Source organism: Apostichopus japonicus, chromosome 19, assembly GCF_037975245.1.
Source record: "Apostichopus japonicus isolate 1M-3 chromosome 19, ASM3797524v1, whole genome shotgun sequence".
NCBI classification, from domain to species: domain Eukaryota; kingdom Metazoa; phylum Echinodermata; class Holothuroidea; order Aspidochirotida; family Stichopodidae; genus Apostichopus; species Apostichopus japonicus.
The window spans coordinates 16,770,836-16,789,054 of record NC_092579.1 but is presented as its reverse complement, the minus strand read 5'-3'; the positions used below and the strand labels follow the sequence as shown (position 1 = coordinate 16,789,054).

Below are 18,219 nucleotides of genomic sequence, written 5' to 3'. Positions count from 1 at the left end.
GTAATTAAGTGCTAACAGTTTAATTTTATTTTTATTTTATTTTGTGTAATTAAGTTGGAAGAAAGCCATTGGCACAAGAGTCCCAGATACTATATACCTCAGCAAACTAGGCACTCCATTCCATCTACAGCACTATATGTGACGTGCTAATCTTATCATCCATCACCACCCACTCTCTCAATTCACACCCTCTCCCTCAATTCACAACCCCCCTCCCCCTTTTTGTCAATTGTAAATGCATTAATACCCAATATCAAATCTGGGTAGGCTTTCGATAAAGCAAGTAATTACTTCATTCCGTCTGAGCAATAAACAACCTTTGTTTTTCTCGAGTGCTTATCATATTATATATGTAGTGGTATTGAAAATATCTCCTGCCCTTGTAATGGTTTCACTCTCATCTACAATCATATGTCAGAAAGTAAAGTTTGCAACAACAACAAAAAGGAGGGAGAGGGGGAAATACCAGCACTTTCAAGGGATCTTTCTCTACCATGATATCAACAACAACAAACTTTGTTGTTCCAACAACGTGCACAGAATATCCAGGGTATGTTTATCTTGATCAGTCTACTGTATACTGTAATGTCAATAAAAATTTACCTCAAAAGTTTACCTTTTGCTTAGATATATTGCAACTGTACTTTATACCAGTTGCTCAACTGAACATTTTACATGTGTGTCAGTGAGCAGATCAAAAACCTACAGTACTGTATAATGTCAATTAATCATTTACAAATCACATTCTTATCTACTGTAAGTACTGCAACTTCTTCTTTATTGCAAAATTTTGTGCATGCATACATTTTTTTAAATTTTATTCAGCGTGCTAAACTAATGGTAAAATTGGTCTCGGTTTGTACATTACCATATTCTTAAACAGGCTTTGTAATGGCTCACTTCCATGGGAGATATGAAACGCTGAGCAAAGCCGATTGAAAAGATCCCTCTGGATCATAGGATTACATGAATACATGTAAATATAGTTGTTCGCTAGGCTTTTCATGAACATCGCTTCTACGGTATCGGTATTTGTAGTGCGCTGGTGGGATACATTGTAAATGTCATAAATTTTTAACTTACTCACATAGCAAACAAAGACTGAATTGCCATGAATTGTAAATTAAAATGTAAGATATTAAAGCAGCATTGTTTCTCAAAATAAAGAGTGTCACTAACCATTTAAGATATATCATATTAAATTTGTTTCACCAAATGACTGTTTTAACACTTCCTAATGAATTTGACTCAATTTATAACATTTTAATGGCTGGACAACAGTGGACATCTACAGTATGTAAATGTAAATTTTCAAAATCTCAAGCCTTTTAGACTTTGCTTCACTACTTGGCTTATTCTAAATAGTCAGTCACCTTAACTACAAAACAAACTAATGAGTTGCAAAGTTGCAATATATGGAGTGTTACTACATGGACTGTCTTTTGAAATATTTACCAATTTCAATTCATAAAAGCTGCTTTAAAGCCACCAAACAAAACCCAACGCTGATAACAATTCAATGCCAGAGTGCTTACAGGAAAAGCTGATGTTGCCATAGTAACATCATGATTATTATAAACATTTTCTTTGAAATAATCTGCTAAGTCATGCAACCAAAGACAGTGCTTATATATACCTGATGAAAAAAAAATATTAATAAATGTGGATAATAATAATAGATTTGAAAAAATATTAAAAACATATGCTACAGTTAATGAATAGAAAGATGACAAAGAACCTATATAACTGGGAGTGAATGACTGGCTGAAAGCTACAGTATGATATCAGTTTAATAACCAAATGTCTTGAATGCATACATTTGGCTAAATCATTAAAGTCCAAAATATAAATACTTTTCAATATAGGATGAGAGATATGGGCAATAATTTATCTAGAATAGCATTTTTGAAAAGAAAATGTACATTAATGCAAGAAACGAACAAATTGTTACAAAACTACACGAAAGAAGAACAGCTTCTTGTACAGAGAATCTTACTATACTGAACAGTAGGTCAAATTAAAGTCAATTTAAAGAAAACTGTCACTGTGCTTTAACCAGGAAAAGGTTTTTTTTTCTATTGTTAACTTTTTTGTTCTTAAAACATTTTTTTTAAGTTGGATTTATTTGATATAAATCAGATTTTGTTTTTATTTTAATTTTTTTACATACCATATGATATCTGTTATTAATACATGGAGATTTTTTTTTTTTGGGGGGGGAGGGGAATAAAATGGATTTTGTGAATAAAAATGAGAATAAAGTGATTTATATACACCAATCTTAGCCACAGCACAGATTCCTAAGGTAGGAGATAAACAGTGGAGGGACAAAGAGAGGATTAAGGGAAGGAGGTAGGGAATAAACTGGAGAAGGACAAAGACAAAAAGGTGTGGACAAAAAAGGGTGGAAGAGAGCTGTAAGAAGAGGAGTGATGGGGGGCGGGGGGGGACATCACTATGAAGCAGTTTGATACACCATTAGAAAACACACTAGTTACATATAAACTATAAAACATACATCTTCAGCTACTAATGAAGTATAGATTCTGTACTTCATGGCTGTTTGGTATGACATTATCACTACAAAATAGTACGTACAGTACATATTTAACGTGCCAGCACGATCAATTTTTTTAAAGGAAAACAGCAGCCTTTTTATATTCCCTGGTTAGTTTTCCATATTGGATGACTGCCAAAGGACTAAACTTTTGCTTACAATTTGTGTGGGTTTGAGTTTATGCATTGAGAATAAAAAGGTATGGTACAGCTCCTAATATGCCGTAGGTACCAGTCCTCAAACCATTGTTCAAGATTTACATGGTTGAGCAATCAATATTTCAAGTTAATTAATAATAAATCTTTGTTTTTTTAAAAGATGTAATCACTAATCTGTTTTATATGAATAATAACAAGCAACACAGAGTAGAGGACACCTACTGTGTGAGACAAAAAACTTGTTGTAATGTAGTGTGGACTCTCTCCATAGTCTTAGTTAAAAATACAAAATCTATATACAGTACAGACCAGGTACTGACACAAAACCCACTTCACCAGCTACAATATATACTGATACATAGTCTTCAGCAACAGTCCTTTTCATACAGTACAATGGGGCTGTTAGCATGACAGAATTATGCATACTGCTCAGTGTAACAATTCCCATTAAACTGATGGATCATACAACTTACAACTGCATCTTATGGTCCTCGTTCATTCTCCGTAGCAGCCCCTGAACTCTGGAACAAACTTCCGTCTGACATCAAAACATCACCAAATATCCGTGCATTTAAGAGGAGACTGAAAACTTATCTGTCCTCGAGAGCATTTTCTAATTGACTGAGCGCCACTGAACATTGTTGTACTTTGGATATTAGGCGCTATAGAAGTTATTTGATTGATTGATTGATTGATTGAACTGGTATCTCTCTCCCTCTCTGACTGTGTTCTCATCATATAGTACTTAGGTAACCTCTAACCAGCAAGGTTTAGAAAAAAAACAGCAAGATTTAGAAAAAAAAATATTTGTGGATATGGGAGTAATCTGGTAAACCACAAAAGGTAAAAATTGTTGCAGGAGGAAAAGATTTGACAATTTCAAATTTTGAATTCATCAAAATTTTTACTAGACATGAACATGGGATTTTTTTTTATCCAGTATCTTATCGCAAAATGTGGTAAATTGCTATACATAGCACAAAGATGTAAGGCAGTATTTTTTGTTTTCTTACACAGCAGGTTGGGAACTGGTCATAATTATTATTTTAATTTTTGTGGGGGGCTATACGAGACATAGCTTTCAAAACTGCTACACAACAATCTGAACACTTAAATTATCCCCTGGAGTGAAAATTCTGATACCTTGTGTTGTCATATCTACCCGCATATTTCTCATTTTCTCAATCAGTTTCGACTGATAGTACAACACATATACAGGCACCGTCATATGTACTGACTTTGATTATTACTTATTGCAGAGAGTTTAGATGAGGAGATTTCAAGCCTACAGGTGATACCATAATAGCCATTAAGTACATTGACACGCACAACAAATGTTCAGTCAAAAATTGACATTTCAGTCCTAACAGGGTCTACTTCTGAGGTGAACTGAAGTAAAAACAGGGCCCAGGACACCTTTAAAACACACAGATGGACAGTAGACTTGATTTTACCATTAGACAAATAATGCAGATTTTACTCTTAGGGTAAGAAAATATCAGGCCCTCCAACTTTACTGTACCTACTGTAGGTCTGTTTCGTAGAATCGTAGCAGTTTTGTTTTTTAAACTGAAGGTCAGAAAATGAAGGTACAGAAGATGATAGATCAGTAGCCTAATGTCATATTTTTGGCATACATGTACAAAACTTCTATTCTGAAACTCAAACCATTTAGGAAAGTGAATCTAAAAAGGAGACTAGTGTTAGAATCGTTAGTAAAAATACTTTGTAACCACAGTTAGAAGATTTATAGAATTTGTACCATTCCTTCAGAAATCATTTTGAGCCTGCATATTTCATTCATAACTTCTGCTATCGAGCAAACCTCTCAGAATTCCTATGCAATACAATACAATATAAAGCATTTGTACTAGAGTAGCTTGCACTAACAAACACTTTCAAAGGTCACTATCAAGGAGATACACTACCTAACCTTTTTATTTGACTTGATTTATTTGATTTGATATATTTGATTTGACTGTCATTACTGTGGATTACTTAACCACTTGTGCTTCATTGCCAAAAAAACCATCAATGTTTGCACACTGTTAGAATTTTATGTACAGTACAGTAACTTGACAAACCTTTGTTGAATCTGTTTTGGTTTATCAAGTTAACAAAGGTTCCGTTGAGCAGTACAGTACGACCTGTGAATGCACAAACACCATTGAATCCCAAAAGCTTACAGGATGAGGGATTTTACTTTGCTCACCTGTCTTTAACTCTACATCTGCACTTTTCCTATCTAACCAAACAATGTAACGGGAAATGTTTTGGCATTGGGCCCTCATTTCTGGGGCACAGCCCACTGACCCTCCATACCTAAAATTTCAGATGCTGATCGGCACCAATAACTGTACATAACAAAGCAGCCACTTGATGATATCAGTTTGAGAACATTACAATTTAGCATCCTGCCTGAAGTTAATTCCACTTAAGTTTGGGGGATTTAAAAAGATTCCCATATCATTTTGCAATGTAGGCTTGGTACATCATGCATGCTAAGATTGTGAGGAGAGTGGAAAGTGAAATAGAGAGAGTATATTACACTCCCAAACATTTGACTTACTTTGACCGTTGAAAATGTATTCCTTCGACAAATTGATTTTAACCCACACATGCGCATGGCTGCACACTTTCAAACTGAAAAGGCACATTTTGAGCTTTTTGTCAATCGAGTATTATTCAAAAGCAAAATCACAAAATTTTGATCAAACTTAGATGTCCCCTGGAATATCCACCTAAAAGGTAGATTAATGTGTGAGTACCTTAATGAAGTTAAAAACCAAGAATATTGTGGGAGTATCCATTAGCACAATAAAAATGTATCTAAAATCAACTAAAAGAACTGTTTTGAGGCCTCAGAGCTCACCCTTTATGACATCATAATGATAAGGTACACATAGCATGGTATCAAGGTTAAAAAATTATCTCTAGAACATGGCCATTAATGGAAACTGCTGTACAACTATTTAAGTAAAGAAAGAAAGGTTGTAACCTATGTCCAATAATGACCAATGTGCTGCATGAGTGAGTTACAAGCACTTCCTGTAAACTTAGTAGTAAATTAACAAAAGAACATAAACTGGTACGTTTCTCATCTAGAAATGTAGATGTCTTTCGGAGAATTAATTTCCCTTGAAAGACTACTGAAACCTTTACTTTATTAGTAACACTAACATCTGTTATATAGTTAGCATAAGACTTCCCTTCTCATACTGACACATTAAAGGGAATGAAGACTCGCGCACAAAGAAATGCCGGTAATCTGACCTAGTTTCGAATGAGGTGTAACAGAAGTGTTAGACACCACCATCGCTCCCAGAATATACACACACAGCTTGCTGCCGTCAGTAATTAGACACTAGTGTACAGTCAATACATGCTCTACGGTCAATACCCACGACACAGTGTACATAGCAGCGATGGACATCTCAGGTCCAGATAAAAGATAACAAGGTATCACGTTTCATTACTGTCTGCATATTGTAGCAACAAGAAAAACACTTCACTTGCAAGCAACAGAAAGTTAACTTTTTCAGAGGGCAGCATGCAGATTGGGGCAAGTCTTCAATGCCTTAACAAAGCTTCTTACACAAAATAAAAGGCAAAATGTGACCTGAATTAAGATGACTGATACTCACAAGTTTCATATGACACGTGACTCTCTTATTTAAACATGATATATGGAGATCTTTAAGGCCTTTGGTAAGCTGCCCAGTTTTCTTTAAGCTCTCTAACAACTCAGAGTAAAGCTGGGCAGCTTGTGAATATTGGTGTTTGAAGAGGAGTTCATTGGCCCGGTCATGGAGCTCCTTATGCCTACTGTCCATGGTATGCCACCGGACCCTGTCAAAAAAAAAAGATAAACAGTGGTTACAAAAAAATTCGGTTTAACAAACTGAAATATCTACTGCAATGTACAGGTAAGTAATGAAAGTTAGAGGGCCTGAAAAAAGTTCCCTTTAATCTGTCTTATTTGTCTCTACTTATTGTTCTACGTTCTCTGCCCATGTCTACTTTTAGTTCAGATTAATTGTTGCATGAAGAAGGTCCTGCTAAGATTGAAACAGGCAATAAATATAAATTGAAACTAGCATGATTGAAACAAACCTCGGACTAGCTTAATCTCTGAGTTTAAGGTACTGTAAGGAGAAATGTGCTTACCTTTACTTAATACATATAGATAATAACTTTTGGTTGGTCTCTCCTATTGTACAGCATATAAACACAACCATATGTCCAACAGGAGAAATGATACAAATTATTTTTATTTGTGATATTTGCACTATTTTCCAATTGTGCACTCAACAGAAACTAACAAAAATGTGTAACTGATTTTACCTTCAAAGTTCAAACGGTCTAAATTTAAATCGTATGATGGAGCAAATACCATCAGCTGACTAGTAGTACTTGGGTATGTTTTTCAGTATTCAGGATGTTGAACTTGTACTCCAGACATTGCACTAATACTTGGAAACACCTAATTTCATGGAATCATGCTCAGGGCCTTGTACTCATAACATTGTACAGTTTGTACCCATACTTGTACCTATAGATTTGTACTTACAATAAAAATCTGCTAAACAGTATAGGCCTAGCTGCAAAAGATAATTTGGCACTTAATAAGCCAAAGCAGCATGGCAGGCATTGCATTTGATGCTTAAACATGTGAATTTGCGAATTGTTTTAGGAACTTGAACACTACTTGCTGTTTATCAATATGCCCTATATCCTAAGCTTGGAATTAAATCAAGTTGTATTTCTTGTTTGCTTTCACTGGATGTTGATAAAAATTTCACTTTTAGCAAATGTTACCAGCAAAGGCTCAGGTTATTTTTGCATTTTATTGCAAGGAACTGTACAATCCTTCCCCAAGCTCTGATATTCTTACATCTAACATTAGTCCTAAATTGAGGCTACATGCCTAGCTAGCACCCTAGGTCCATGCCCTAAGGCATTAATCAGCTCCATCTTGTTGAAAGTCGATCTTTCATACATGATATAGGAGGCTCGAGTACTAGAACTTAGGTGTAACTGTTACGTTGTAAAGTTCAGGTACCACAATTCCCTACAGACTCAGTGTGAACAATGCATATAAATACTATTCTTTTAATGTGAATGATGCTACTTGAAACCAGAATTGAAGTAAAACAGCTATAAGTATTAGTATTATCACTTATTTGGTACCACCAGTACTAGTAGTGTACATGCCTATATAAAGGTTAGCCTAGGCCTAAAATATGTATTGTTAATGTTAGGACAGGTAATCCGGCCTAAGCTTGTCCGGACAACAATAACACATGAACGGAAGTCGACAAACTTCGTGTCAAAGCATTATGACGCGCCAGAACATACCATTATCTTCAGGCAGTAGTTGCAAACTATCTCAAAATCTTGCCAATGCTTGATACTTACTGGCTTTTTAAATTTCCTCATTTCATTAGTCTGCTGCGTCGTTTTCCGCCATTGTTTTTGCACGGATCCACACATATTTACCGTTGTTGGTATCGGTTTCGCGATTAGAGGGCGCTCAAGACTATTGTTTTGGTTATGCAATGACGCAATTCACAACCCCTTGAAAGCCTGCACTTTTCATTGTTGACGTAGGTTCTTGGAAGGATGACTCATGCATAATTCCATGAAGTTTGCACAGCGATAGTAACAAAAATGATATAGCGTCACCAATTCGCCCCGCCAAATCACGAGACATGACATGGTTGTCTCTTAACACAAAAGCTATATATAGGAACTGTATAGGCCGGAGGGGCAGGGGGGAGGGGGAGGGGCTTGGAAGATAAAGGGGTAGGTTGACCCAATTGTAAAAAAATATAGGGGAATCAATATGTTTCTGCCCCTCCCTTTTTCAACGGACGGAAGTGCTGGTCATTCATTCTTGCAAAAACTATATGCTACAGGCAATTCGTATCAATGATTTAATATCCGTCGAAATTATCGATTTCTTTCCCCCGTCAGAACTTCAAGCAAAATAATTAGCATGCCAATTCTGACGTTTGATGGAACACCGAAGTTCAACAGCTAGTACTGGCTTAAATTGTACCATCAAAAGTAATCATCGTTTCGATTAATAAAACTTGATTAGACTGATTTGTCAGGGTTCGGATTTTAAATTTCGACATACTACGCCGAAAGTTTGAGGGTGAAAAAGAGAGCTTTCAGGAAAAGTTTGACACTTTGAAATATAATAGTCGAGAAGATAGTAAAATATTTCAGATAAATAATAAGTCGACATTTCGGTGTAAAGGTGTCTAAAATTCGAAATGCAGTTTAACATTTTAACCGAGAATATTTTGAGAATAGTATTGACATCTGAGGGAAATATCCCGATAATCTTGATGTAAAATAATATATTCTTCCATGAGCCATGTTAACCACCGTACCATCTGCAACAATATTAACACCAAGGTTATATACAGATGATACCGGTAGCCACTTTTGAAAAGCGATTCCTTGGGAAGTACGTTACACAGTAAAATAATGCCCGGCGAAGTTCTCAGTGTGCATGGTTTGAAAAAGAAATGAAAAGATAGGTGTTCATTTGAACCACACAAGCGAAGGGACGTCACAGAAAACGTCTTGCCATGGATATTATATTCCACGACCGGGGATATAACTTCACATTCCCTTTTCCTTTCTCCAAACAGAAACGTTTGGTTGCCGGAGTAATTTTTTATTAATATTTCACTAGAGAATAATTACGAAGACGTTTACTGCCACCATTTCTGATAACATTCGAGTCAACTTTAAATCACCGCGTATAAACCCTACTAACATGCAATATATCTTTACGTGGAAACTGTACACTGAACCTAGACTCGTGCATGATATGAAAATGTTTCATAAATGATTGGGTTCAACAAAAAGGATTGGTTTATCGAAGAATGATTATTCTGATAAAGCTTTTTCGCTTAGTTACCATTACCAAACACTAGGCAGGAGTAAACTTCAAAGCTACTCCGGCATCGACGAAATAGGATTAAATTTGGGGTGTGAAGCATCTGGGCACAAACACCGTGGTTAGTGGGACATATGACTTGATTTGAGTTAGGAAGGGTGTGGGGGGGGGGACCTAACTCAAAAATTTCCTGACAAAGTGAATCCTCAATGCTTTCCAAAACACAATTTCTAGGAATTGAATGAACCTAAGTCAGAAACCCAAGTAGGGTTTGACGAAGGTCGGGGAGGGAGGGGGGAGGGGGAGAATGGAGGAGGGTTTTTTTTTCAGTCGGGAGAGACTCACAGCAGTTTGTTCTACCGGGAGAGACTATATCGTATCATTGCTTGCCCCTTGAGGTTCTCAACGCTTGCAAGACACTTTCTTTCAATCTTTGTATTCTGGGATCATACAGTTGTAGTCCAACCGGCGATAAGAAACGAGTAACAAATCCATAGCCGATTTGACGTCCTTTGTCGGCATATCCAATCTGGCCACCAACGCCTGATGCACCAAAAATATTGTTGTCCTGTGAAAGAAATGAACACCGCCAATTAATTTTCCAAGATAGTATTTATTGAAAAGTAGGTATACAAAGAAAAAAATCAATTTAGGATCACTGATTACTGTAAGTGCATGGGCTATAGTCCAAAGAGGGAGATATCTTATAACAAATGGCCGTCGGATCAATGAATTCTCGGAGGGGAGTGAGGGGGAGGGGGGTCGTGAGAAGTAAGTATATCGGTAGACATCGAAATTATTACCAAACTAACAGTGCATAAGAATAAGTCGATAAAGCGCTAGAAATCCACTCGCAAGTGAAGATAATTTTAAAAAAAACTTTGTTTACTTTCCTATGATCAAAACTAAGATATATTTTTACCTATGTTTCTTCATTTAAAAATCCTTCATTTGCAGAGCCCGGGCTCTTCTCTGGGGATCCGTTACTGGTAACGTCTACCCGGTTGGTACACCCACTCACTCCCTATAGACCCGCACTTTCCCAAGTCTGTAAATATATTTATATATATATTTACCTCGTTAGGCTGAGGAATTACTTCGATTCCATATTTCCATCTAAATGGAAGGTTGAAGAATACAAAGTCTCCTGTTTGCCCTCTTTTGTCGTGAGCCAACTCATCGATAAATTCAGGAGACAACAGAGTCTTGTTTCCTAGCTTGCCACCATTTGCTAATATACCGTATAGTTTTGCGATGGCCCTTGCACTGCCGATGCCATTACCCGAAGGGAATTCTAGTTTTCTTAGTTCTGGGTCCTCCTGTTGATGCATCTGCATTCACGATGAAATATAAATGATGTCACGACGTAATACGGCGTAATACGCAATGGAGTCGCATATACATGAATAAGACACGTATCTCGCGTGATTGGTTGATTTATTCCTTGAAATGGATAAATGTGACACTGTGGCACAAATAGTAGGTTAGAAAGGTAAACATACTACTATATACCAACATCAAAGAAGTTTTGTACCCATTTTGCTGTCGCCCTTGTAGCACAGAGCCATTGCATTATTATAATGTAGGCCTAAGTGTAGTTTTCCGATATTTTGGAGGGAAAAAAGAAGTGATTCAAGAGCTGCAATCTATATTAAAAACAACTTTTTCAGCATACTTAAATTTGGAGGGGCCGTGGAGGGGAGGGGTGAGAGGGTTCAATTAAAAGTAAATATATCGTGTTGTGCACCTGAGCTAAAACATTACCTTACAGACTTCTCCGCAGTTTTTAATAACATCAGTGAATGTTTTGCAGCGTCCGAGAGGAAAACCGTAGATTAATGCTCTGAAGAGGTGACTTGTCCATAAATAGTAAGTTATATCTGTCAAAGAACCACGTACTAAGACTAGTCTCGCCACACGATGAGAAACGTCTAGAGGTGTCCCAATGAATGCGTCGATACCTGTACTTAAAATACGAAGGGGACGTGAAAGAGAATTGGATTTCTTAAAATTTACTTAACTACAATATAATATGAAAGAATGTGTTATATCGCAGGATTATATATGCTATACTGATTCCGTATACTCGTTCTCATATTTGTGATGTAGTTACTAGTACTCGCACACGAGGATTTTTACTTTCGTAACCACTTGTACTCGGGGATGTTTGGGCAATCGATTATAGAACGTGTAAGACTATAAGTACTCGAATCCACGCTCATAGGACCTTGTATTCTATGGTACTCTAATCCATACCGAGGGGAATTGCCACATACACTTCTACTCATTAAATTCATCACACCAGAAATTAAATCCACCACACGACTCGGTTTCGCCCTTTTGGGACTCACCCGGAACCGACCCCGGACCTAAATAGGAGAGCAAATGTTGGTGGCTATAGTTCTATGTTTTTTATTAACGGTTTGTTATTGTTTGCTTGTTTTACTGTCATACTGCTTCCTCCCCTATAATGTCTTAGTTAACTTTATATTTTCTTTATATTATGTTGACAGGACAGACGCTTTAAAGAGTGTGGCGTCCGATGCACATCAAGGCTATGCATTTGTTTATATCTTTCACCGTACATGGATACATAATACCAATGACCAAAGAAAAGAGACGCCCATTTCCGAAGAATGAGAACGAGGAGACCGAGTTGGGTTGGGGTGCATGGGTGGGAAAGGGAGGGGTTGATAGAAACACCAGAGATCACCATGTCGTTGTTTGATTGTGACGGGGGGGGGGGGGGGTTATGGAGAGTGGGATGGTCTTATATATTATTTACTAAATGCAGAGGCAGTCTACCCCTTCCCTTCACCCATAATCAAATTTTTCAAGTGAAAATGTTTCTACCGAACCGGCCGAAAGTATAGACTGATATTATGATCCGAGACAGTTCAAATTTGCAAACCTTCGGGGCTAACATCTTTAATAAACATTAATCATCTTTATACCGAGACTGAAAAGACTTGACATCCAACAATACTCACCGAAAGGTTCGGCTATTTCTTGGGCAAAGAACTGACCTACGGTGCGCCCGCGAGGATCTACCCGCCGCACTAAAGCATCTACGTAAAACCCGAACGAGATGACGTGATATCCATGGGTTGTACCTGGCTCCCATAAGGGTTCTGTAGCGGCTAGTACTCTATCCATAGCATGTCGATCCCGTAATAGGTCAAATGTTAATTCCTCGGATATTACAGCTAAACCCGCCTTTGGTCCATACAAATTTAAAAAAATATATATATATATGATTCATATTGATATTACTTAAATATAAGTACTTATATAAATAGATGTGCCTCTTTCCCTTGCAATATTAATACACTCTACAAAAGGACACTAAATCCCCTTCTGCATAAAAGCACTTGGGTAAAAACATGGGACTTACTTTGCATAGTTTCGCATGTCGGCTAATATTATGTCCATCCCTTATCTCAATCAATACACTAAAAGTAAGTTGGCCTTTCCTTTCGATCCCAGCAGGATCATCTTCAGAGGCTAAAGAGGCTTCTTCATAGGCTTTTTTAACCTCTGATCCTCGAAGATCCTCGAAACGTCAGGCCATCTTACATTTACACATTCCCTTACACAGGTTCTTTAGTGGATAAGCAGTTTGCTAAAAGTTTTGATTTTATTTTAAGTGTAGGAAGAGATGGAGAGATAAGTTTTGACTCTATAGTCAACTATTAATAGGTGCGTTTGTATGTTTTTCGTCTTCTTATTATTTTCAGGTCATCGTACAATTTTAAAATGAAAGAGAGCAGAGACAGAGACTCGCTTTTTGAAGATCTTGAAGACTTATACTTACCTCGTGTTCCAGGAGCATTTCAACAGTGATTTTCTCTTTTCCCTTTTGTGCAAACTCCGGCCAATAATAAGCCACGGTTTCTTTGAAATCAATCAATCCACGGTCAGCCAACACAAGTATGCACAAGGCACTCAGCCCTAAACATGTGGAATATAATTGATAACAGTATTACTGAGTCCTAGTTATGAAAATATTCTACCAGGATACATGGAAGAGCATCTATGATGATTTTGCTGAAAACCATCAGAATTAGAATCATAACTTGAAAAACTCAATGTTGTAATTTTTTTTCAATTGAAATATTTTTTCCCACGTAATATAAAATGTGTAATGTGTTCATAGTTCCATTATTGGGTACATGTGACTTGGTTTAGAGTTGCTGTCGCAACATGTTGTCGGTTTTGACGTCATTCATTATTTTAGAAATGGTGCTGTTATTTATTGGATCAGTTTTAAAAAATAGAGTTTGTAAAATCCTTGCCGCTGTTATGGAAAGCACTTTTAGGGAGGGTAACAAGCCAAATTCCAATCCACTCAACCCCACATCCCGAAGCCGAAAGAAACCGCCCGAGGCTTGCGTCCAGAGGATCGGCAGACTCATTATGATGGACACTCATGGTCTTTGAGGAGAGTCAACATGCAGGCAGGCCTCCGGCTTTTTAAACTTTTTAAACCGCTCAATAAACCGAGTTTATCGATAAACCTTGTTTAGCGCAAAATTTTGCTGACTGAAAAGCACAGTTTGTCGATAAACTCGGCAATAAACTGTGTTTATCGCGGATAAACTGAGTTTGTCGCGAAAAACTGTGTTTATCGAGGAAAAACATAGTTCATCATTCGATAAACTCAGTTTTTCGAACCAAAAATTGAGTTTATCAGCAATAAAGTGAGTTTTCTGAATTACTTCACTGTGTATCAAACGGACGCAGAACTGCTGGGCTCGGACTCGAGCTGTGGGAATTTGAAGGGGGATATGCGGGGGGGGGGGGGGATAAGTGTTTACTAAAGCCTGCGTCATCATGTTTCCAGTTAATCATGAGGTATACATGTGCATAGTTATATAGGATGATATTACCTTTAGTGGTGGACAGTAAGATCGACATAGTATCCTCCTTCCAAAGTACTTCTGCCTCATAGTCAGCGTAACCGGCCCATATGTCTACAACTTTCTCTCCTTTATGGTAAACAGAAAATGCCGAACCTGCTTCAGCTTTATCCCAACCGTGTTCATAATTTTCCCTACAAGACCCAATAAAAAAAAAATGCAATTTGAGACTGGACCTGGTGAAACAAAAAGCATTGCCTGAACATGGCAGAATTAAGACTACCTGGTATATGAATATTGAAGTAAATACTAACGTTTTGTTGTCATATAGTCGTAGTTGCTCTTCTTGTGATCACTGTTGTATTCGTCATCATTGCTTTTATTGTCGTGGTCGCCATTGCTGTCTTCATGCATCATGGTCATTGCCATTGTTTTGTCGTAGCCGTCGTCGTCGTGTTTTTGTTTTTGTCGTCGTCATTGTCGTAGTTAATTTCGCTGTTGCTTTTGTTGCCGGTATCATTGGTGATGTTATCATTATGCTATATTTCGTAGTCGTAATTTTGTGTTGCTTTCGCAGTCGTCATCAATGTTGTTGTTGTTGCTATCAATGTTGTCTTCATCATCGTCATATGTCGTCGTCGTCGTCGTTGCGTCGTCGTCGTCGTTGTCGCAGATGACGTCGCTATGATTTCGGTGCGGGTGCTGTCATCGTGGTCGTTTTTTTCATCGTCATCCAATAATGTCGTTATCGTCATTCTTGCTGGTGTTGTCGTTATCTATGTTCTCGTCGTTGATTGTCATAACAGAGATCATGTCGCCCCCGCCACCCCCCCCCCCCCACATTCCCCAATTGTTTCCCCGCAATTCCGACATATGGTTCTAATGCTCCAGTCGTCACCCGGTTACTACAGTAAAACAAACCTGTAACCCCTCTGCCACCTAGATTTGCATGTTTAATGAATGTTTAATCTATACAGATGCATTATTGCACTTCCAACATGTTTGTCTGCCATCCACTCACCGCCTCTCCCACCCCTCTCCCACCTCTCCAATCCCATCCACTCTGAAAAATCCCCCAAATGGAGGCTAAGATATTCTTTCGGCTGTTAGGGAAGTTGTTTATGACAGTTATCTTCAACCTCTTTGATCCATTAACGATGTTTGGTTTTTTCCTCTTTAAGATGCACTGCTATTGGTCATCGCTATCCTATTGTAGTAATACTATTGGCGTCTGCCATGCACACTGTATCAGTAATGTCCTTATGATGGTGCTAACTATATATACTCCACATTCACCACCGATGATGCCCATATCCGTTTGGTTGCAAACGGTCCGGCCTACTTTTGTCGGAGGCGCCAAGTTTGGCGCCTAGGACGAAAGTAGGCCGGATCGTTTGCAACCAATTAGTGCACCCCTTGTGTCAAGGCCTCTATATTTAACGCCGATTAGATTCTGAACGGTAGAGATTTGTGCACCAGTACGCCCGTCTGTATACTATACACTGTACATTGTACACTATACTGTAATTAAATTTAACGTATAAACATATTCTTGTGAACAAATATACCGTTAAAATCATTTTCAAACCTGAAGACTTTTAAGACATCCTCGAATCCAGGAGACACGTTGCCAAACACTTCTGGGATTGTATGACCAGATCTGTGAGACTTCTGAACCACAAAGGCGACAATAATTCCAATAGTTGCTATCACGAAGAACCGTGACTTGAGAAGGGACATCATTTTTTGATTGTCACTGCAGAGCATGAGTGCCAATATTACGGGTATACCATTCCTACATGAAATAATACCACTTGTTAAGTTCTCACACACTGTACAGCACTGCAGCATTTGACTTTGAATGCGACTTCAAGATCAGGTTTGCTTGCCCTTTCGCCGAAACGACTTCCTGTATACACGATAAATATACAAGCGTACTAACCATATATATAGATGTCAGTTTGATAAGCCGCAAAGTGGTTCCATCCACTGACGCATGCAATAAAAACAATCCATACAGTTAAGGTGCCTCGTACATACAGCCCTATAACAATAGATCAATTGATAGCATAACTCGTTTTAATTTTAATTTTGTTTATTACCGTATACCTCCAATGAGATAATTAAAAGTTAATCGCTCAGTTGCTTTTTGAAAATTACTTGCCTGGAAATTTCAAAGTTAGACCATCAGTCACGACAATAAACATTATTACGTCACTGTATTAATAAAACTTTTTGGTTGGAAAAATATTCTGGATTAAAGACGTAAGTCTAACACAATGCTAAGAGCTAAAGTTGCGTTTCTCCCTTTAGTATAAACTAGACATTACGGTTCACGACACTTAAATAATAACAACTATACGGTAAATCACTTTGAAGCTTGAGAAACCGATCATAAATGTTCAGTCAAAAAAAAGTCATTACTTCCTGATGGGGTCATGACATTTTTAACTGATTTCTTCGTTTTAACATCATTGTGCATATATACCCAAGAGAAAAGTCATCTATTTAGTTAAATTTTAAGTTTTCCAGCAAGTTTGTAAAACGGTCAACTTTAGTCACAGCAATATTCCTTTAAGATTTATTAGAAGTTTGCGACACATGCTTAGCCCAGCTTGTCATTGAATGTCATAATCCCAGAAGATCAAAAGGACAGTTTTGAGCGATGGAAATATGTCAATTGCTGTATGATTTTTAATACAATAGACCACAATTGAACGACATTTAACAATGTCCTTTACAAATATGTATGTTATGCAATGTAAACGCGTTAGAAATCTTGCTATCTCTCCTTTTGTGTTGCATCTGAGAAAATAACCGATGATGGTATGTGTGTTAGACTAAATGGTCCAGCCACTTTAATTGACGAGCCTCGAACGTTTGAACAACCTAGATCGATAGCAGTGTGTTTTAATGGTGGACGACATGAAACTTATTGGGATAACAAACGCCGAGAACACCCAAGAAAATGCCATTTTTTGATATTTAAAATGTTACAGTTTATTCACTTTACTTGGATGAATGTATAATAATCTATGTAACACTTGGACTACATGAACACATGGATATTGAAATTTCTGTACTAAGCAGTATCTCTCAATATTTGTCATTTTTTTAATTATTATTTCATAATTGGTATACAGATATATTTTTCATATAGATTTTCAAAAGGAAAACATAGCTCTCGGTAAATATAACGAAGTTCTTCCTGTTAACACACCTAATTAACAGTAAAATTAAAAAGCCGCTGGTATGTTACCCAATGACATATATATTTGTATGTGTGGAACTTGCCACTACCTTTTATTCTAAAATTATGGGGCAAATCGTTTTCAATGATGTTCAGATATCTGAAGGTAATATATACATGTCAATATTTGTTATTCTTTTTATTTTGATTTCATAATTGCTATATGCATATATATTTTTATGTCAATTAGCCAACTGTTACCAAAGTGTTGCCATTAAATGTTATAGACGTTTAATCATCAAACGCACGGGATGTTGTAATGTTGGGACTTGTGACACAAATTACTCATCTATACCTTCACCAGAGTTCGAATCACCTTTATACACGAGCCACACTAAGTTTGTTCTGATGACAATCACGACAGTAGCTATATGTACAGTCCAGCTGTGTCTGTTGTATTGTGTTAGGCTTTGTATAGACTATATCCATAGCCTAGCCTATTATAATGGTAATATTATGTTGGGACTTGTGACACAAAG

The 18,219-nt window shown here is 37.3% G+C and overlaps 2 protein-coding genes across 3 annotated transcripts in view; both read right to left on the bottom strand.

Annotated features, from left to right (window-relative positions):
- The window catches only part of LOC139960393 (probable helicase with zinc finger domain), a 50,645-nt gene extending 42,354 nt beyond the window's left edge, over positions 1-8,291 (bottom strand). Inside the window, exons 1-2 of one of the 2 annotated variants that reach the window (XM_071958728.1) lie at positions 8,134-8,291; positions 6,360-6,564 (exon numbers count right to left, since the gene is read on the bottom strand). In XM_071958728.1, the coding sequence (XP_071814829.1) occupies positions 6,360-6,548 (189 nt within the window). In that variant the 5' untranslated portion in view covers positions 6,549-6,564; positions 8,134-8,291. Of the gene's footprint in view, positions 1-6,359; positions 6,565-8,073 lie in introns of both variants that reach the window. The other variant, XM_071958729.1, reaches the window with a different exon arrangement.
- A 645-nt stretch (positions 8,292-8,936) lies between these two features.
- On the bottom strand, positions 8,937-16,453 carry LOC139960394 (beta-lactamase domain-containing protein 2-like). The gene is made up of 7 exons (XM_071958732.1): positions 16,079-16,453; positions 14,521-14,684; positions 13,446-13,582; positions 12,622-12,847; positions 11,396-11,592; positions 10,708-10,962; positions 8,937-10,199 (listed from the first exon to the last, which is right to left on the bottom strand). Exons 1-7 carry the CDS (start codon positions 16,339-16,341, stop codon positions 10,011-10,013), a joined length of 1,431 nt encoding a protein of 476 aa, XP_071814833.1. The 5' UTR covers positions 16,342-16,453; the 3' UTR covers positions 8,937-10,010.
- Between the last annotated feature and the right edge of the window lie 1,766 nt (positions 16,454-18,219).

Excerpts from the sequence above, each read along its gene's own strand:
- LOC139960394 (XM_071958732.1), bottom strand. The coding sequence starts at position 16,341 with ATGCTGCAGTGCTGTACAGTGTGTGAGAACTTAACAAGTGGTATTATT. Across the intron at positions 14,685-16,078 it reads GATGTCTTAAAAGTCTTCAG|GGAAAATTATGAACACGGTT; the intron begins GTTTGAAAATGA and ends TGGGTCTTGTAG. Across the intron at positions 12,848-13,445 it reads AAATGCTCCTGGAACACGAG|GCGGGTTTAGCTGTAATATC; the intron begins GTAAGTATAAGT and ends TATGGACCAAAG.